General features: G+C 42.1%; 1 protein-coding gene across 1 annotated transcript in view; it reads right to left on the minus strand.

Annotated features, from left to right (window-relative positions):
- Positions 1–21,732, minus strand: part of PLPPR1 (phospholipid phosphatase related 1) — an 82,978-nt gene that overhangs the window by 25,324 nt on the left and 35,922 nt on the right. The window contains exon 2 of the mRNA XM_072154444.1: positions 5,957–6,057. Coding sequence (XP_072010545.1) covers positions 5,957–6,019 — 63 coding nt within the window. The 5' untranslated portion in view covers positions 6,020–6,057. The remainder of the gene's footprint in view (positions 1–5,956; positions 6,058–21,732) is intronic.

Raw genomic sequence — 21,732 nt, forward strand, 5'->3', positions numbered from 1 at the left:
TCTATGCCAGTCCAGTATTTTGACGAAGTAGTAAACTAGAACCCCAAGACCCCAACTTTTTAAAAGAATGTTATAAAGTGCGGACTAAGAGGAAAAAGTCACAATTTCCTGGCGTTGAACCAGGATTGTGACTTTTTCTTGCCTTGACTGGTATACAAGGCATTTTGACCCCTCCCTCGACAAACGTGTTTACCAAAGTAGTCTAATTTGGGGGTTTGCTATCCCACAGCTAATGCTTATAGAAACTGGATCATGCAAGAGGACAATCTAACTAAGCAGAAAAGTTAAAAAGTCTAGTCCTCATTCCAAACAAAAAAATAAATTAACGGAAATATAAATAAACTGAAGCACCAAGTTAAAGAAGATTGTGACACAATTCCTCTAGAATGATATAAGACATTGATTGGTGTTTTGGATCCATACAAGATATCTACAACTACAGGTATCTACAAGGTCCCTTGGGATCAGTGAAGATTGAACTTCCTATTGACAAGATTCTTCCTGGCTATGGCATCCTGTAAATATCCAATCTCTAAACACAAGACTACTGACTTCTTCATTGACATTATTAAAACTTATAACCATTAAGAGGGCCTGTTACAAGTTTATAACTTATCCCCTATCCAGAAGATCTAACAAGTCATGAGTTCCACTTCTACCACTGACTTGATGACTGCTGAAGACTGCTGGATGTTGCATATAGCTTCAAGAGATGAAAGAAGCATCAGAATACTTGTGTGGAGGTCCATGTGCATGCACCTTTAAGTATTTAATTTATAACTATATACTTTTCTAAAGCCTTTCATGTTAACAGGACATGAAAAATTGCAATTAAAGTTAAATGTATCTAGACAGAGCAGTAAGAAGGCTTTTAATGGAATTAAAGTAGGAGAATGGCAGCCAAGTCTCTTGGCATTAAACTCACAGTCGTACATTTGTGTGTCATTCTGTACCATCCTCTTCCAGGAAAACTTTTGAGAATCCCATAAACCTTTGACCGCAGATTTCATCAAACATGTTCAGTATGAGAAAATGCGCAAAGAAGCAGAAATAAAAGTAACAACCTCTAGAATAAAGTGTACAGATTTACACAATTGGATCCAAATTTTAACTTTCTTGCCAGCAAACTAGGAAATTTACATTGAATCCCATTAATAAAAAAATCCAATAAGTTGTGCTTTCATTTCATATAAACATTACATTGTCAATATTAAGTAGAAATGTCTAGAGCAAGGTCAATCCTTTAGTATGTGAATTGGATGCCTTGAGTTCTAACATAAGAGGTAAGTATAAACTAGCAACACCTAACAGAATTTATTTCTTATCCACAGGATTTGTGTGTCCAAGCGACTAGACTCCAGTGATCACTAGAAGGGGGTATCTGAGTCCCTTGTGTGTTAATAGAGTGGTAATGCACAATGTCACCAATGTTCCATTCACATCTTTGAGATGAACAGAAAATATTCTATTGGACACTAATCCATCATCCAGTTTTAATGGGAAAATCCTTTAAAGAAAATCTACCATCAGGATCATGGATTATAAACCAAGTGAACTAACATGTTGGTTTGTGCGCCCTTTATCAGGATTTACTCTTCTTTTAAATTCTTATGACCTTGATTTTTAAGAAAATATGCTATAAAACTATGTAAATGAGCCTGAGGGGCTCCAGGCTCCATTAACTTCTATGGAGCGTGGAGCCACACAGGCTCATTTTGAAGCCTTTTTTTGTAAAAATAAAGGCATAAAAAGCTTATAGAAGAGCGGATCCTGACAAAGGGGGCACACATCAGCATGTAAGCTTACTTGGTTAATAATATACAATCCTGGTGGTAGATGTCCTTTAACTGAAGCAAGATAGAAATAAAACATAACAAGAATACATCATTGACAACAGTGCAAAGAGGAAACAAAAACTGTACCACATGTGAATGGTGAGGTAGTTTTTTTTAATAAAATATTTGCAGGAAAACAACCCATTTACAATACTGTGTGGTTTTTGTGCTTTTTTTTTTATTGACGCTTAGCTGCTTTTTTTGGTGCTTTTTCTAAGCCCTCCAAAAAAATTCACAATTTTTGGAGCAGAACTCTTCAATCCCCTGCTGTGTATGAAACTGGGGTTGAATAGATTGTGCAAAAAAATGTGACTTTTTGGAAAAAGTTGAAAAAAAACATCAAAATCAAATGCCAGATTTAGCACCCTCTAAGATAAGTTTCCTTTGAATGATAATGGGCCTCCGCTGAACAGAAATCAGCAAATATCACTATATAATCATTATCTAAAATTTTAACACAGGAAACAGGATAAACAGAAAATAGAAGCCTCTAAGATCTCCAAAAGCCCTGAAAGTTATACATTGTATACATCCATAGCAATACAAAACTAGGTCAAATGCTATTCTGGAACGTGGGAAAGCTCCTCTGTGGGAGTGTTATTTTCAGTCATTTCATGTCATGACTATAAAGAAGAGGAGGGGGAACCCTTATACAACTAGCAGCATTTTATTAACATGTCTGTTGGTCTTGCTAGAAAATGTTAAATTAAACGTATAGTGGGATTTATGAAGGATTGCACAGCATGAACAATGGACATCTCTCTGGCAGACCGGAGCTACAATGCAATAAATTGTGGAACCATGTCTATAAAACTATGGAACCATGTCTATAAAATATGCAGATGCAAACTTTTATCAGACTGTAATTCATGGATATTAATAACCACCAGTAATATTCAAATGTGTAATATGCTTGAGAACAGTTATTGGTATTTCTAATGAATTTTGTGTGGGTGTTGGTAGGAGCCTGCAGACAGTGCTGTGTCTACACATTAGATTTCCCCTGCCTGCCTGAGAATGTGCATCTTGTGTAACCACTCAGTAATTAAATGTGATTCAGTATAAGGAAAGACTTGAGTGGAGGGCAATATGACCTGAAGACAATAGAAATTTTGAAGATGGAAAGGCACAAATCCTGCATTTGTTTTACTTGAATAATTCGGAGAGTGGTCTCATAAAGCAAGCTAAGCAGCAGCGGCAGCACATGGATATTAAAAAGTAATACTCAGGGCAATGAATATAATAGATTGTGCCACAACTCTGTAATTGGATTCCTAAATCAGAGCTGGGGTCATGCTAAATGAGAGCTGTAAAATATTCAGATGTGCTGGATGATCATTGTTATTTGTTGGGCTGATATACACAGACCTGTTTGCATGTCACTTGCCACACATTTTATCATTCTCCTTGTGGATAATCATTAAAATTAACTGCAAATCTTTTATTTTGAGACATTTTAAAATATATTGTTTGCATTTTTAATTGTGAGCAGTGTTGAGCGGACCTGAACGACATGGTTCAGGTTGGTACTAAACTATGCGAGTTCGGATACCCCAGCCTCAACCTCCAATTTCATTAGAAGTTTGGGGCCAAGTTTGGCTCAAGCCCCCTTCCGACTGCTGTTAACACCCACAATCAGTGCTGGCACCAATTGCGGGAAGCAAATAAAGCTATAATTAAATGAATATAAAAAACCCAATATCATAAGTCACAAAATAGAGCTTAAATAGTTTGATTTTATGATTCACAAAATGTTTTGGGCTTTCAAAAGTAGGTGGAGTTATCACCAAGATGGCCATCACTAGAAACTGCAGGTACCATGATCCTTTAGTTTTCATGAACTCGTCCTCCCTCTCATGCTCTGCCCCCATTGACGATCTAACAGACTTTCTTGCTCTGTTGCCCTAGTCATGATGTGTGTTACTGCCAACACTGTAGGAAATGTGATGTGGACATGTGACCAGCAGGAATCTTCTGTCCTGTGTCTGTTCCGGGCAGAGAAAATCAACGGACTGATTAAAGGGCCAGTAGCATCTTAATTCTTCATTACTGCGTATGTCTACGACATTTTTCTGCTAAGGGGAGCAAAATTGTAAATAACAACTAATTACATATTAGCTTATATTTTAAAGACCCATTTGTATGTGAATTATGCTCATTCCTTTTAAAAAGGTAGCTGCATCTTATTGGTGGTAAATCAGGTGCAGATTTGAATCCTCACCTTATACATTGTTTGCTCTGTAAAATATTTTTTACAACCATACTTCTACTCTAGTGTAAGTGGCAGTGCCCAATCAAGTACATTAAAACCATGTCACACTTTACCCACTTTCTCATAATAGTCACAATTCAGAAAAGCAGGAAATCACTAAAGGACAGGGGCAATGCCAGGCCAAAGGAGCTTGTTCAGTGGTGGCGAATCTATGGCACGGGTGCCAGAGGTGGCACTCAGAGCCCTTTCTGCGGGCCATCGCCCGGAACAGAGTTCACCAAACACTGCATCTTCCTGCAGTCTCAGGCAACTTAAGAAATGCTATTTTAAAGCAACACTTTATTGGCTGTTTGGAACTGCGGGAAAAGTGAGAGGGTTTTGACAGAACTGCATTATCTTTGGAGGTCCTCCTGCTGGACCCACCCTTCTTCCTGTACAGAGAGACCCTGGAGAGAAGCTACAACGATGGTTGTAGTTTGGACACCCGGTCTATAAAAGGTTCGCCATCACTGAGCTAGGGCATGGGCATTGAATCTTTTGGCCTGAATCTTGAGTCCTTTTGTCTAAATATTGAGTTAACTTTGTTCTGGACTCAAGGATGCATCACCTTTTACTCTAAAATAATAAGTTGTCTAGTTGTCTAGTAACTGGCACAAAAATCAAGTTCAGGCTTCATAAAATGACTTCCTAATCTAAAGTTGTTTTCTCACAAATTTTTTTTTCCACTTGTGCAGTCTAAATCTGGTGCAGTAAAAGACTTTTCATCCCTCCTTGTCAGATAATGACCTCATCCCTGTCACTTCACAGGATAAGATAATTGTCTGACTAATTCTTTGTGTTACTTCCAGTGCCAGTTGCATCTAGGACCTACTAATCGTGGGTGCTAAATTTTAGGCCACCACTGATCTAATACTGATGACTGATCTGATTGTGAAAATCCCTGTAATACAGGACAGGGTGTCGGACAGCTCTAGTCACATACAGGTGTGTACAGTTCAGAAAAACTCTCTTACAATTTCCAGTTATGAGGTTTGCTGAGGAAATGTATCCACATCCAACCACAAATAGTATTGCCTGGCAGCCATTCAACTCTCCATCTGGTCCATGCATGTGATCCCCCATTCCAGCAATCCTAATAAACCAGACTTTTTGATAAAAGCCATTTATTGTACAAGTCCAAAAAGTAAACATAATATAATATTCTATGTTAACATATAATATTTTATATCACTGTACTGCTTAGTATGAAAATTGCCAGGCTTTCGTAATATAAAAACGTTATATAATCATGTAAGATCCCAATGGTAAAATCAACTTTTCCATGCCGTGATCTCCTCTGGCTCATCAGTCATTGGACCACAGTATGTCTGGGCCGTCTGACATCTTTGTAAACCAGTGCCATGATGTGAACCCTGCGTGACATTGCTGTTATCGCTCCCAGCACCAAGATAAAGTGACACTCACAGTGACAGGTCAGCATCTGTTCATTCATGTTCCATGTAATCTCATGAAGAGAATGCCCGGAGAGGGAAGAAATCTGTTGTCACTGCTAATGTGATGCTAGTGTGGTATACTCTATTCCTAATGCTGTGGTCACTCTTTGTGGTGGCCGTTACAGACTCCTATTCATCTCCAGAAGGCTAATATTTTCTCTCTAAATGAAGGCTCCTCATCAAATACAAGATTATTAATATATTTTAAAAGGAAAGATCTCCTATATTCTGTATACCGCAATGTGAAGTATGTCTTGCAGCTGCTCTATCAGATTTTTTAGTGACACATACAATGTAATAACAATAAAACCTGGTAGATATCAACTGGATATGAAGCTTTACAGTGACTTGTTTACTGATCTGCAACTGTAACCATAGCAACCCTGCTGCTTTCCAAGGCGAAGCCGCGCACTTACCTCCACAAAGATGAAGCATGGTATAATTGAATAACTGCGATGGGTATTGTTCTCCAAAGCCATTTCTTTTCAGTTGGAGAGGTCTCTGATACCTAAAATGTCTGGAACAAAAGAGAGAAGAAAGAAAGCTGTAAAGATTTTAACCTGAATAACTTTGGGTCACTTAACAAGAAAAGAGTTTGTGCCATCCCTCTGGTATATCTCAATTTGTATAGCAAATAAAAAAATCAGAAGACATAAACATAAAAAATATGCACCTAATATAGAAAGCTGGCTGTGTATGCATGTATCTGTGTATGCATGTGCACTACAGGAAACCGCCCCTTAGCAATTACAGTCACAACATTTTGAAAAGATGTTCCCATAACCCAGAGAATGTCATAAACTGTGTTAGAAATGCAAATTTTCATCCCGAACTTTCCATAATACTCTTTGTAACCTTATGCCAAACTAACTATAGGAGCCATTGTCCTAGATATATGTTTGTGTCTGTGCCATTTTGTTGTCTATGTTTGCACTAAAAAGACATGGAGCTTGCACATGTATTTATGAAGTGTTTGCGCCACTTTTGTGTCAGTTGCATATTTTCCGACACTTTGTAAAACTGTTCAATTAAAGGGTCATATTAATATTTAGTTAAAGTTTGTGCCACAATTCTGTCTTGCACCACATTACTGCAGCTTGAAGCAAAGTGCACCAAAATGAACGTGCAACTATTTGTACATCCTGAAAACAGACCAGATTAACTAAGAGCAGGCCTCACTATTGGATTATCTGGCACAACCTGCACAGTGGCCCACATTTATTAAAGCATTTGCACCGGTTTTCTGTCTGACTTTGCACTGAATAGAACGTACAAACTGCTGGCACATGTATTTCTAACCCCTTAAGGACGCAGCCATTTTACAGCTTAAGGCTCAGCCCGATTTTTTGGATTCTGACTTGCGTCTCTTTATACAGTTATAACTTTTGAACACTGTTACTTATCAAAACGATTCTGAGATAGTTTTTTTCCCCACATGTTGTACTTCATTTTAGTGGTAAATTTTGGCAGATAAGTTTTGCGTTTATTTACAAAAAAAAAGAAAATATGATAAATTTTTGGAAAAATTTGCCATTTTCGAAATTCAAAATCATTCCGTTTTCAGGCAGATCGATTTACCACCTAAATAAGTTGCTGAATAACATTTCCCATTTGTCTACTTTACATTTTCATAATTTCTGAAATATCTGGATAATTTATTTTGATGTCACGCGGCTTGCAAATAGAATATCGCTTTTCCGGATTTTCAGAATTGACTATTTTGGGGATAAATACAGTTTTGAATGAAATTTTACATATTTAGCATCAAAACCCCCTATATAACCAACCCATTTTCAAATCTGCACCCCTCAAGCTATCAGAAACAGCTTTTACGAAGATTGTTAACCCCTTGAGATCTTCATAGTAATTGAATCAAAATGGAGGTGAAATTTAGAATGGTCATATTGTTCCCTTACACGTTCATTTAGCCCTAAAATGTACACATTTCCAAAAGATAAAAATAGAAAACCCACCATACAATTTGTTCTGCAATTTCTCCTGAGTACAAAGACCCCCCACATGTGGCTGTGACTTGTGTTATTGGGGCACAGCGAGGCGCAGAAGGGAAGGAGCACCCTGCAGCTGCCAGGATTTTAGTTTCCTCATTGGCCCCTTTTGAAGGCTATAAAATTTTCGCTTTTTCGTTATTGGGGCCATGTGACGGCATTTTTTTTGCGGGATGAGATGCTTTTTCCAGTGTTACCATTTTGGGGTTTTTATCACCTATTGTTGAAAATTTAGGAACTTTTTTTGAGGACAGGAGTAGAAAAGCATCAATTCTGTACTGGATTTTTTACTTCTTTTTTTTGGTGTTCACCGTATAGACTAATAATCATGTTATCTTTATTCTATGGGTTGATACGATTACGGGGATACCAGACATGAATATATTTTCTTACGTTTTACTAAATTTGTCAAACAAAACCCTAATGTGGGGAAAAATCTATCATTTATGTATTGCCGTCTTCCAAGTGGCATAACATTGTTACTTTTTTGGCTACGGAGCTGGTTGATGGCTTGTTTTTTGCGGGACATGTTGTACTTTGCACCAGTATTATGTCGCAGTACATATGGTTTTTGATCACATTTTATAGCATTTTTTGTGGGATTGAAAAGGTAAAAATCATAATTTTTGGAGGGTTTATAACAGTTTTTTTTTACGGCGTTTATCGTGCGGGTTCAATAATGATTTACTTTTATTCTACGGGTTGTTACGGATGCGGTGATACTATATATGTGGGGTTTGTCTTATGATTTAGACTTTTTTTTGAGTTATAAGTCTCTTTATATGTTTTGGGGGTTTGGGGCATTTTTAGTGATTTATGACTTTATTTTTTTATTGAATAACTTTTTTTTTTACTTTTTCACTTTTATACCATGGTACATGAACAAGAAATCCTCTGATTGCTTGTTCATGATAATATTCTGCAATACTGATGTATTGCAGAGTATTATCAGTGTCAGCCTATACACTTGCATAGGCTGGCACTGTGCCAGTAAGATGACGTCACAGACGCCATCTTACTGGCAATTCTTGCAGGTAACTCTGGGGTCCAGATCGGACCCCAGAGTTGCTATAGCAACGATCGGCGCCCCCCGAAAACGGTTCGGGGGGGGCGATCGTGGGGGAAAGACCCCCCAGATACATGTTAGATGCCGCGGTCGTGCTGACCGCGGCATTTAACGGGTTAAGCACCTGCGATCGGAGACAACTCCGATCGCGGGTGTTACACTGGGGTGCCGGCTATCAGTCACAGCCGGCACCCCGTCTTTCCCGATGCCGGTTCGGCTCAGATCTTGAGCCAAACCGGCATCAGCTCAGCGTCCGATATATCGGACGCTGAGCGCTAAGTCACTGAGCTCAGCGTCCGATATATCGGACGCTGAGCGGGAAGAGGTTAAAGTGTCTGCACCAGTTTTTGTCATGGTTGCACTGTGTCCAAGACAGAAAGACAGAAAAGTGTACACCTAAATGAGGCGTGTTATTGCTTAGTCGGAGTTTGTGCCACATTAATTACTGATGTGCGCCACAATTCTAAGTGTGCCACAATTCTGCAGCGTGAACAAAGTGCACCCAAACAAATGGTGCACACTTCCAGAGCAGTGCAGGAAGCACCAGATGAATAAAGACCGTATACCAGTTTTGATGAATCTGCTGCAATGTAAATCCTTACTTTTTATTTTTCCAGTTGCAGAGCTGTAATAGGGCTTGTTTTTTGGTTTTCCAGTGACATTATTTAAAATGTGCTTGCAGGATTTAAATGGCTCCATCAAATTTGCCAGAGCCATTTCAATCGTTCACCCCTGCGATCGAGCCAGCACCGCCTGGGGTGTCACCAGTGGGTGTTTGCTGTAATATGCAGCAAACACCCACCCTGTATGGAGAGGCCCTCTCCATACCCACTTCCCAATGCTGCGCCATAATAGTATAGCATAATTTAAAAGTTTATTTTCAAAGGAAGGAGGCCATGGCTTGGCAAAATAAGAAGATTACCACAGTCACAGTACCTGGATCTGCGAATAAGTGTCCCTGTTTTATCATGCTGGATTTTGCCACTAGATATTTCTTTAATTTTAAATGTCACACTTTTAGTTAGACCTCAAGCACACAGATGCAATGTATAAACCAAGATCAGATAATCTGGCAGATCATTTTTAATCCTTCTAGAAGGGATTACAGTTCATGATTCCTCAACTAATCCAGAAGACAAATCATTACAGCGCTCAATATAATTGCAATGTGCATGAGGTCTTAGTCAGCATTATTTTATTTTAATACTACAAATACAGAAGTCACAGCAGTTAGCTAGCCCCTGGCTAATACGGATGACCTAATGACTTAAGTTGCAGTTCCCTGACATAGCCACTGATCTGTGGATGGAAAATTCTGCTTCTGGCTAAGTCTTAATAAAGGCCACACTATGTTCCAAAGATCTCCCTCAACAATGTGATCCAATGCCACAGTTATGAACAACTACTAGACACTTATCACAAAACATTTCATAGGAAGCTTCATTGTTTACTTCTGCTGGATAGAAATCTAAGTTTTACTCCGTTGCTCCTAGGCTCTGATAATGTCCCCCAGAGCCCTTTCTAGCTCATTAGCATAATTGTAAAAGTTTATTTTAGAAGGAGGGAGACCATGGATACCAAATATAAGAAGATAACCACAGTCACAGTGCCTAGATCTATGAGTGAGTGTCTCTTATCATAATGGATTTTGATGGTTGAGGAATCATTGAGGAAATATACATTCTGTGGAGGCATATAGCTTTCATAGGCTCTTATGGCCTCTGTTGGATGAATGCTTTTTATCCAGCAGGAAGCAGAATTATACAGTGGTACCAGGGGCATAACTAGGAGAGGTAGGGCCCCAGAGCAGACTTATAAATGGGGCCCCACTCACCTCTTTTAACCCCTTAAGGACGCAGCCATTTTACAGCGTAAGGCTCAGCCCCATTTTTTGGATTCTGACCTGCGTCTCTTTATATGGTTATAACTTTTGAACACTGTTACTTATCAAATGATTCTGAGATTGTTTTTTCCCCACATGTTGTACTTCATTTTAGTGGTAAATGTTGGCTGATAAGTTTTGCGTTTATTTTCCAAAAAAGAAAAAATGATGAATTTTTTGAAAAATCTCACTTTTTTGAAATTCAAAATCATTACATTTTCAGGTAGATAGATTTACCACCTAAATAAGTTGCTGCATAACATTTCCCATGTGTCTACTTTACATTTTCATAATTTTTGAAATGTCTGGATAATATATTTTCATGTCGCTCGGCTTACAAATCGAATAGCGATTTTCCGTATTTTCAGAATTTACTCTTTTGCGGATAAATACAGTTTTGAATGAAATTTTACATATTTAGTATCAAAACCCCCGTATATAATCAACCCATTTTCAAATCTGCACCCCTCAAACTATCAGAAACAGCTTTTAGGAAGATTGTTAACCCCTTGAGATCTTCATAGTAATTGAATCAAAATGGAGGTGAAATTTAGATTGGTCAAATTGTTCCGGTTATATGCTCATTTAGCCCTAAAATTTACACATTTCCAAAAAATAAAAATAGAAAACCCACCATACAATTTGTTCTGCAATTTCTCCCGAGTGCAGAGACCCCCCACATGTGGACGTTACTTGTTTTATGGGTACACAGGGAGGCGCAGAATGGAAGGAGGGACCTGCAGCTGCCAGGATTTTAGTTTCCTCTTTGGTCCCTTTTGTAGGCTATAAAATTTCGCTTTTTTGTTATTGGGGCCATGTGCTGGCATTTTTTTTTGCGGGATGAGATGCCATTTTGGGGTTGGTATCACCTATTGTTGAAAATTTAGGAACTTGTTTTTGAGGGTATGAGTAGAAAAGCATCAATTCTGTACTGGATTTTTGACTTTTTTTTTTCGTATTCACCGTTTAGCCTAATAATCATGTTAGCTTTATTCTATGGGACGATACGATTACGGGGATACCAGACTTGAATATATTTTCTTACATTTTACTAAATTTGTCAAATAAAACCGTAATGTGGGAAAAAATCTATCATTTTTGCATTGCCATCTTCCAAGTGGCATAACATTTTTACTTTTTTGACTTGGGAGCTGGTTGATGGCTTGTTTTTTGCGGGACATGCTGTACCTTGCAGCAGTATCATTATGGAGTACATATGTTTTTTTGATCACTTTTGATGGCATTTTTTGTAAGATTGAATAGGTAAAAATGTTAATTTTTGGTGGGTTTTCAATAGTTTTTTTTAACGGCGTTCATCGTACGGGTTCAATAATGATTTACTTGTATTCTACGGGTTGTTACGGACGCGGTGATACTATATATGTGGGATTTTTGTTATGATTTAGACTTTTTTGGGGTTATATGTCTCTTTATATGTTATGGGGCTTATGGGCATTTTTATTGATTTATTACTTTATTTTTTATTGAATAACATTTTTTTTTTACTTTTTCACTTTTTCCACCATGGGAAATGACCAAGCAATCATACTCTGCAATAATCATGTATTGCAGGGTATTATCAGTGTTAGCCTATGCACTTGCATAGGCTGGCACTATGCCAGTAAGATGACGTCACAGACGCCATCTTACTGGCAGTGCCTGCAGGCAGTGCTGGGGACCAGATCGGACCCCAGCACTTCCATAGCAGCGATTGGCGTCCCCCGAAAACGGTTCTGGGGGGGCGATCGTGGGGGAAAGACCCCCAGAGGCATGTTAGATGCCGCGGTCGTGCTGACCGCGGCATTTAACGGGTTACACACCCGCGATCGGAGCCCACTCCGACCGCGGGTGTTACACTGGGGTGCCGGCTATTAGTTACAGCTGGCACCCCGTATTTCCCGATGCCGGTTCGGCTCTGATCCAGAGCCGAGCCGGCATAAGCGCCGTGGCGGATATATCCGCCACTGAGCGCTAAGTCAAGCGTGAAGGGGTTAAAAAATATATACATACAGTACTGGATACACCCATGCATCGTATACACAGCATACAGCATATTCAAACCCAATACAACAGATGCTGGGCCCCCCTGATACTGTGGGCCCCATAGCAGCTGTTATGGCTGCTACCCCTGTAGTTACGCCTCTGAGTGGTACATTACTATAGTATTACATTAAGTCCTGTATTGCTTGCTGAAGTTACATGTATACTGATTAGATGGAGGCCAAAAGGAGACCTCTGTCTGACAGTGTAAATTGGCGGGCACATTCAGCCTCACTGTCATGCACACTGAGGGGGAGATTTATCAAGCTGCCTAAGGGTAAGAATGTGCTTAGTTGCTCATGGCAACCAATTACAGCTCCCCTTTAAAATATTCATGAGCCCTGAAAAATGAAAAGGTCCACATTTTTCAACAGTTTAGAAAACCTAAAACAATTCCAGTCATGAAAAGGTTATTATGAATGAATGACAACAACAACATTGATAGTCTTCAACTATGGAATCTCTCAACTGAAGGGAAAATGGAGGGGCAGTTGAATCACAGCAATACAATTTCATTGGTCTTATTCTACAACAAATAAATCATGCTGGATGTTTTATCTTGTGTCTCACATTAGAACATACGTATATTAGTTGGTCTACTTTACAACTGAATTATCTGAGAGCCTTAAACCCTCAATAAATGTGCTAAACAGCATTTCATGTGCAAACTAAACCATGATTCTGGAGAAGACAGATTGATAAATCTCACCCAATATGTGTATACATCTGTGTTGCTGTGTCGGATGCTGCAGTGAAAAGACTTGAGCTGCTAATCCCACAGATAATTTATTGATGGTTTATATCCTGGAAAATATCTTCAATGGAGGATCTTCAATCACTTGTATTAGCTGTCAAGCCACTGATTCTTGCACAGTTGAGATTTGTTCTCTAGCCCTCACCTCTTCTTAGCAGTTGGTGTTTCTAGTCTGAGCAACCCAATATGATAATTAGGTGCACCACTGTAAGGTGGGTGGCTTCAGGTCTTGGGCTACCTAACTTGATGTTAAAACTAGCAACACTGGCTGCTCAGAAACAATGCGGACTAAAAAAATTAAACTGTATCAGAATAAGTGACGCATCACCTACAAGAGGTGAGGACATGAATGTACTTTAATGCCAGCGCAAAGTGAAGCAATTGTTTAAATGGAAAATGTATGTGGTTCTGTAGAGTAGGGTAGGAACTGAAGTACTTAATATATACTTGGGTAATCGAACCGTGAAACCTTCCTTAGCACAAGTTGGAAGCTTTCAGTATGTATCTATTATAGTTTAGAACTCAATTGGAATCAGTTTTCTAATCTTTCACCATGGAAACTCAGCCATGTGGCAGAAGAAAGCAGAAATGTGGACGGTAGAAATGAGCTGCTGATTGTAAAACAAATGCATCTATGACATGAAAAGACTATTTTGGTTGGTTTCATTTAGCATGTGTTAGTATTGCCAATCAGTCAAGTGTGCAGTAGCGGAAAAGTATGTTGGTTTAACAATTTTGGCAGTTTTTTGAAAATAAAAAGGCTTAAAGGGGAGGTTGAAATGAAATAAAGGAATGAGGGAAGTTATAATAAAAAAATATTTGGCGGGCATAGGATTTTATCATTGATTGCTGTGTGCTCCACAAGTTTTGTAATCTCACTGAGAATGCTAGACATATGTGGCCTACACAGAGGTCAGTGTGCTGGGATAAGGAGGTGAACAATTGTGCCTAATGGCATATACAGCCACATTTGTTGTGAGGAGGAAGGACATTTTCCCCTCAGGCGGGAGATTCAGAGCCCTGAAGGGGGGCAGCAGTAGGATAGATGGTAAAGTGGGTGATACAGGCATTCCCCTGAACAAAGCACCTGAAGTACCAACCTGCCACTGACCTTCTCCCTACATAGAGCTGTAACCCGACAGAAGAGCTGGGAAAAGGTGAGTAACTGTTTTATTATGTTTAAACTGGCCACATTCTTCATAATAATTCCTTAGGGGGGGCTTTATATGTTAAACCAGGAGAATTAGGGGGTGGTTTAAGGGGCTATATATTTGACTACATTGGGGAGGGGTCTAAATATGGTGCCCAGAATTAAAATGGGGGTTAGTTGCTGTTCATAAGAACTGTCTTAAGGACTGACTTCAGCATGTCACCAAATTATATATGGGGGCCTCATTGAGAAGGGGAGCATTTATGGATAAGGCTTTTAAAATGGTTGGTCTGTCTACAGGGGGCAACATTTCAACTACTGTATATGGCTGTATATGGAGTCCTGTATATAATTAAAATGGGGGGTGGCATTTTACAGTAAGTTACTGGTGTGGGCGCAGTGTGGAGAATTACTGCATGGAGCTTAAGACATCTCAAAGGGAATTCAAAAGAGATAAACCATGTTCAGGAGATGTTGTAATAAAGAAACTGTCCATCATGCTAGTAACCCTTGCTGGGCAGGGCTGAAATGCAAGGAGCAGGGTGTGGCTCAGTTAGTCCAAACACAAACACTAAGCCACAGTTCCCACACAAGTTAACACCATCTATTCTGCCAACTACAGATAGAGCGATGTTTAGGCACGGACGTTACACTCTTCCCACTTGGAATATAGAATCATTAGAGTGAATGTTATTGTATATTACATTGTTCCACCAGGATCTAGTAGAAGGAAATATAAAAAGGAAGAGTGTTCCCTTCTAAGGTAGACTTTTAGATGGAGATTTACCTTAGGTACTTTTGTAGTAGTATCTTGTAATACCCTAAAGTTGATATCCGTGTGTGAGCACCTCTGCGACCCTTTGGTACTGAATCTTCACCAGTATCCAAACTCTGTATATATTACTGGACAGACTGTCCTGTAAACCATTAAGTCATAAAGTGGCCTATCTATAGCTCTAAGATTGAAGTCATCACAGGGGTTTTCCCGTGAAAGAAATTTCTCAAAGTTTAATCCCCAGTGATGTTTACACATAAGGATCATTTTAACCCCTTACTTTACAATTTTACTCAGTTTTATTGATGTTTTAGCTTCTATAACTCAGTGATGGTCAGGAGACTATGCTGTGCTATGAGATGCTGTGTGCTGACAACATGCTTAGATTATCAGGCTACAGGTTACATACTAGTATCTGACAAATAGAAAAAGAATGATAAGACAGATGAGAGATGATGAAATCCATGAGATGGATATAACACACAATGACACTCTAAAGCTCTGCTACATCTCTGCTATATCTCAGCTGTAAAATATACAGTTAGCTCTGCTATAACTCCTTCCCGAGCTATAAAGATCTTATCTGTAGTTTGTAGATTTAGTCTCCTCACACTTCTGCTTGACGACAGGAATTGCCTGTAAGCATCTGCTTGTGAGGTTGTCTTGGAATGCAGGGGGGAGGGGCCAGTGCAGAGAGAGAGACTGCAGCAAGCAGCAAGGAGAAGATATTAATGAGAAGAATCTGCCCTGCCCAACCCTAAGCCAAAAAACTTATGGTTGGGTTCTGGGGCAACCAAAATTGTATACAGTAGGACTGATAGAGACAGGCTGGAATTATAAAAGAGGAAGCTGTCATTAAGATGTAATGTGATCTGCAGTACAATGTAGAGTAAAAGAAAGTGGGCAGATATAGTTGTGGGAAAACAGAAGTAGCCATTCAGTCAAAAGGTCCTATCAGTAACTGACAACCCTCTATGTATGACTATATATATATATATATATATATATATATATATATATATATATATATAGCTTGCAGTCACTGACTGGGCCACCCAATGGATAAATAAAGTTACAAATGAAATCTTACACTAACAAGCAAAAGGGTAACAATTAGAGATGAGCGAACATGCTCGTCCGAGCTTGATGCTCGGTCGAGCATTAGGGTACTCGAAACTGCTCGTTGCTCGGACGAATACTTCGCCCGCTCGAGAAAATGGCAGCTCCCGCCGTTTTGCTTTTTGGCGGCCAGAAACAGAGCCAATCACAAGCCAGGAGACTCTGCACTCCACCCAGCATGACGTGGTACCCTTACACGTCGATAGCAGTGGTTGGCTGGCCAGATCAGGTGACCCTGGGATAGACTAGCCGCTGCCCGCGCTGCTCGGATCATTCTGTGTCTGGATGCCGCTAGGGAGAGAGCTGCTGCTGGTCAGGGAAAGCGTTAGGGTGTTCTATTAGCTTACTGTTAGGCAGGAGTGATTCTCAAAGAACCCAACAGCCCTTCTTAGGGCTACAATAACGTTCTACTTTTTTTATTTTAATTTGCATCTAGTACCATTTTGTGAGGAATTAGCAGGGGGACTTGCTACCGTTGTGTTTAGCTCTTAGTGGCACACATATCCATAGCAAAGACCGAAGTGGGAAAATTTAGTAGGGGTTGGATTTCAATTAGGCACTAACTCAGTGTCATCTCATCTGGCATAGTAGTGTGCTTTGATACTTGGCTAGAAAATAGCCATAGGAGAATACAAAGAGCTTACTTACGCATACAGTAGCGTTCTATATATTTGATTTCTGGTTGATCTGCTGGTGGCTGTACTTTCTGCAGTGCATGTACTAGCCAATTCTGAGCAATTTGTAGTGAGACTTGCGACCGCTGTGTTCTGCGCTTAGTGACGCACATATCCATAGCAAAGACCGAAGTGGGAAAATTTAGTAGGGGTTGGATTTCAATTAGGCACTAACTCAGTGTCATCTCATCTGGCATAGTAGTGTGCTTTGATACTTGGCTAGAAAATAGCCATAGGAGAATACAAAGAGCTTACTTACGCATACAGTAGCGTTCTATATATTTGATTTCTGGTTGATCTGCTGGTGGCTGTACTTTCTGCAGTGCATGTACTAGCCAATTCTGAGCAATTTGTAGTGAGACTTGCGACCGCTGTGTTCTGCGCTTAGTGACGCACATATCCATAGCAAAGACCGAAGTGGGAAAATTTAGTAGGGGTTGGATTTCAATTAGGCACTAACTCAGTGTCATCTCATCTGGCATAGTAGTGTGCTTTGATACTTGGCTAGAAAATAGCCATAGGAGAATACAAAGAGCTTACTTACGCATACAGTAGCGTTCTATATATTTGATTTCTGGTTGATCTGCTGGTGGCTGTACTTTCTGCAGTGCATGTACTAGCCAATTCTGAGCAATTTGTAGTGAGACTTGCGACCGCTGTGTTCTGCGCTTAGTGACGCACATATCCATAGCAAAGACCGAAGTGGGAAAATTTAGTAGGGGTTGGATTTCAATTAGGCACTAACTCAGTGTCATCTCATCTGGCATAGTAGTGTGCTTTGATACTTGGCTAGAAAATAGCCATAGGAGAATACAAAGAGCTTACTTACGCATACAGTAGCGTTCTATATATTTGATTTCTGGTTGATCTGCTGGTGGCTGTACTTTCTGCAGTGCATGTACTAGCCAATTCTGAGCAATTTGTAGTGAGACTTGCGACCGCTGTGTTCTGCGCTTAGTGACGCACATATCCATAGCAAAGACCGAAGTGGGAAAATTTAGTAGGGGTTGGATTTCAATTAGGCACTAACTCAGTGTCATCTCATCTGGCATAGTAGTGTGCTTTGATACTTGGCTAGAAAATAGCCATAGCAATAGGATAGCATTGTTTGGTTTTAAAAACTCAAAAAAAAAAAAAAAACACAAAAAAAAAAAAAAAACACAAAAAAAAACAAAAAAAAGTAAAAAAAAAAATAAAGTTATAACTCTCATTTTAAAAATGTTTAACCCGAGGGCTAGGGGTAGAGGACGAGGGCGGGGACGTGGGCGTCCAACTACTGCAGGGGTCAGAGGCCGTGGTCCTGGGCGGGGTGAGACACCACCTGCTGATGAGGGAGCAGGGGAACGCCGCAGAGCTACACTCCCTAGGTTCATGTCTGAAGTTACTGGGACTCGTGGTAGAGCACTGTTGAGGCCAGAACAGTGCGAACAGGTGATGTCGTGGATTGCTGACAATGCTTCGAGCAATTTGTCCACCACCAGTCAGTCTTCCACGCAGTCCACCCATGTCACCGAAATCGCCACTCCTCCAGCTCCTGCACCTCAGCCTCCTCCCCCCCAGTCTGCCCCCTCCCAGGAAAATTTGGCATTTGAACCGGCATACTCTGAGGAACTGTTTTCTGGACCCTTCCCACAGTCACAAACCACTTGTCCGGTTGCTGCTGAGCAATTTTCTGATGCCCAGGTTTTCCAACAGTCACAGTCTGTGGGTGATGATGACCTTCTTGACGTAGTGGAAGTGTGTAAAGAGGTGTCCGACGATGAGGAGACACGGTTGTCAGACAGTGGGGAAGTTGTTGTCAGGGCAGGAAGTCCGAGGGGGGAGCAGACTGAGGGATCGGAGGATGATGAGGTGACAGACCCAAGCTGGGTTGAGAGGCCGGGTGAACACAGTGCTTCTGAGACGGAGGAGAGTCCTCGACCAGAACAGGTTGGAAGAGGCAGTGGTGGGGCCAGACGGAGAGGCAGGGCCAGAGCTGGTGCATCAGCGCCAAATGTGTCAACTAGTGAAGCTCCCGTGGCGAGGGCTCCTGCGGCGAGGGCTAGATCTTCAGAAGTCTGGAGGTTCTTTAAGGAAACACCGGATGACCGACGGACTGTGGTGTGCAACATTTGCCAAACCAGGCTCAGCAGGGGTTCCACCACTACTAGCTTAACTACCACCAGTATGCGCAGGCATATGAATGCTAAACACCCCACTCAGTGGCAACAAGCCCGTTCACCTCCGGCCGTGCACACCACTGCTCCTTCCCCTGTGTCAGCTGCTAGTCAGCCCCCTGCCCAGGACCCTGCCACAAAAACCCCATCGTCGCCTCCACGATCCTCCACAGCATCCACCAGCGTTCAGCTCTCCATACCCCAGACGCTGGAGCGGAAACGCAAATATAGTGCAACCCACCCGCACGCCCAAGCCCTTAATGTGCACATCTCCAGATTGCTTAGCCTGGAGATGCTGCCCTATAGGCTAGTAGAGACCGAGGCCTTTCGCAACCTCATGGCGGCGGCCGCCCCTCGGTATTCGGTCCCCAGCCGCCACTACTTTTCCCGATGTGCCGTCCCAGCCCTGCACCAGCACGTGTCAGACAACATCATCCGTGCCCTGACCAACGCCGTTTCTGACAAGGTCCACCTGACCACGGACACGTGGACGAGTGCTGCCGGGCAGGGCCACTATATATCGCTGACGGCACATTGGGTTAACTTGGTGGAGGCTGGGACCGAGTCTGACACTGGGGCTGCTCATATACTGCCGACGCCGAGGATTGCGGGGCCTACCTCGGTCCAGGTGTTTCAGGCCTACTATGCCTCCTCCTCCTCCCACCCCTCCTCCACCTCCTCCTCCGAACTACCATCCGTGGGCACGGCGCCATCAGTCGGTAGCTCTAGGCACAGCAGCAGTGCCGTCGCTAAGCGACAGCAGGCGGTGCTCAAACTGCTGAGCCTAGGCGACAAAAGGCACACCGCCCAAGAGCTATTACAGGGCATCACGGCGCAGACTGATCTGTGGCTGGCACCGCTGAACCTCAAGCCGGGAATGGTTGTGTGTGACAACGGCCGTAACCTGGTGGCGGCTCTGCAACTCGGCAGACTGACACATGTGCCATGCCTGGCCCATGTGTTAAATCTGATAGTTCAGCGTTTCCTCAAGACATACCCCAATCTGTCTGATTTGCTCACGAAGGTGCGCCGCATCTGTGCGCATTTCAGGAAGTCCAGCCCAGATGCTGCCACTCTCAGGGCAGCGCAGCGCCGCCTCCAACTGCCCGCTCACCGACTGTTGTGCGACGTGCCCACGAGGTGGAATTCAACACTGACCATGTTATCCAGAGTTTACCAGCAGCGCAGAGCGATTGTAGACTGCCAGATGTCAACTTCCACCAGAACTGGTAGTCAGGTCAGTCAGCTTCCTCAAGTCTACAATGAGGAGTGGACGTGGATGTCTGATATCTGTCAGGTGCTGAGTAACTTTGAGGAGTCAACACAGATGGTCAGTGGCGATGCCGCCATCATCAGCCTCACCATCCCGCTGCTTGGCCTATTGAAAAACTCTCTGGTCAGCATGAAGTCGGAAGCTTTGCGCTCGTCACAAGAGACAGGGGAAGAATATTCCCTTGTTGATAGCCAAAGCACCCTCAGGTCTGTTTCTCAGCGCATATCGGAGGAGGTGGAGGTGGAGGAGGATGAGGAGGAAGAGGAGGAGAATGTTGGTGAGACACAAGAGGGGACCATTGTTGAGTCCTTTACTGTTCAGCGTGTATGGGCAGAAGAAGAGGAGTTGGAGGAGTTGGAGGAGGAGGAAATGGACAGTCAGGCCAGTGAGGGGAGTGAATTCTTACGCGTTGGTACTCTGGCGCATATGGCAGATTTCATGCTAGGCTGCCTATCCCGTGACCCTCGCGTTCAAAGAATTTATTCCAGCACCGATTACTGGGTGTTCACTCTCCTGGACCCACGGTACAAGCAAAATCTTTCCACTCTCATCCCTGCAGAGGAAAGGAGTGTGAGAATGCATGAATACCAGCAGGCCCTGGTGCACAAGCTGAAACAGTATTTCCCTTCTGACAGCGCTAGCGGCAGAGTGCGTAGTTCTGCGGGACAAGTAGCGAGGGAGAGTAGGCGAGCAGGCAGCTTGTCCAGCACTGGCAAGGGTACGCTTTACAAGGCTTTTGCCAGCTTTATGTCACCCCAGCAAGACACTGTCACCTGTCCCCAGTCTCGGCAGAGTAGGGCTGATCTTTACAGAAAGATGGTGAGGGAGTACGTAGCTGACCATACCATCGTCCTAAATGATCACACAGCTCCCTACAACTACTGGGTTTCAAAGCTGGACATGTGGCACGAACTGGCGCTGTACGCCTTGGAGGTTCTTGCCTGCCCTGCCGCTAGCGTCTTGTCCGAGCGGGTTTTCAGTGCAGCTGGTGGCATCATCACCGATAAGCGTACACGCCTGTCGACTGACAGCGCTGACAGGCTGACGCTTATTAAAATGAATAAAGGCTGGATTTCTCAGAATTTCCAATCTCCACCAGGTGAAGGAAGCTCAACCTGAATAATTGATCCACTCCTCCTCCTCCTCATTTTCCTCCTTCTCCTCCTCTTTGTACAGTAAAGCAGAGGAAAATGGCTATTTTTTGACAGGGCCCACTGGCTCTTGCTATAGTACTTCATGCATTTAATTTTTCTGGAGGGCCACCTACCCGGTCCTCTGTTTGAAACAATTTTTGTGA

This window comes from Engystomops pustulosus, chromosome 1 (assembly GCF_040894005.1).
Source record: "Engystomops pustulosus chromosome 1, aEngPut4.maternal, whole genome shotgun sequence".
Taxonomy (NCBI): domain Eukaryota; kingdom Metazoa; phylum Chordata; class Amphibia; order Anura; family Leptodactylidae; genus Engystomops; species Engystomops pustulosus.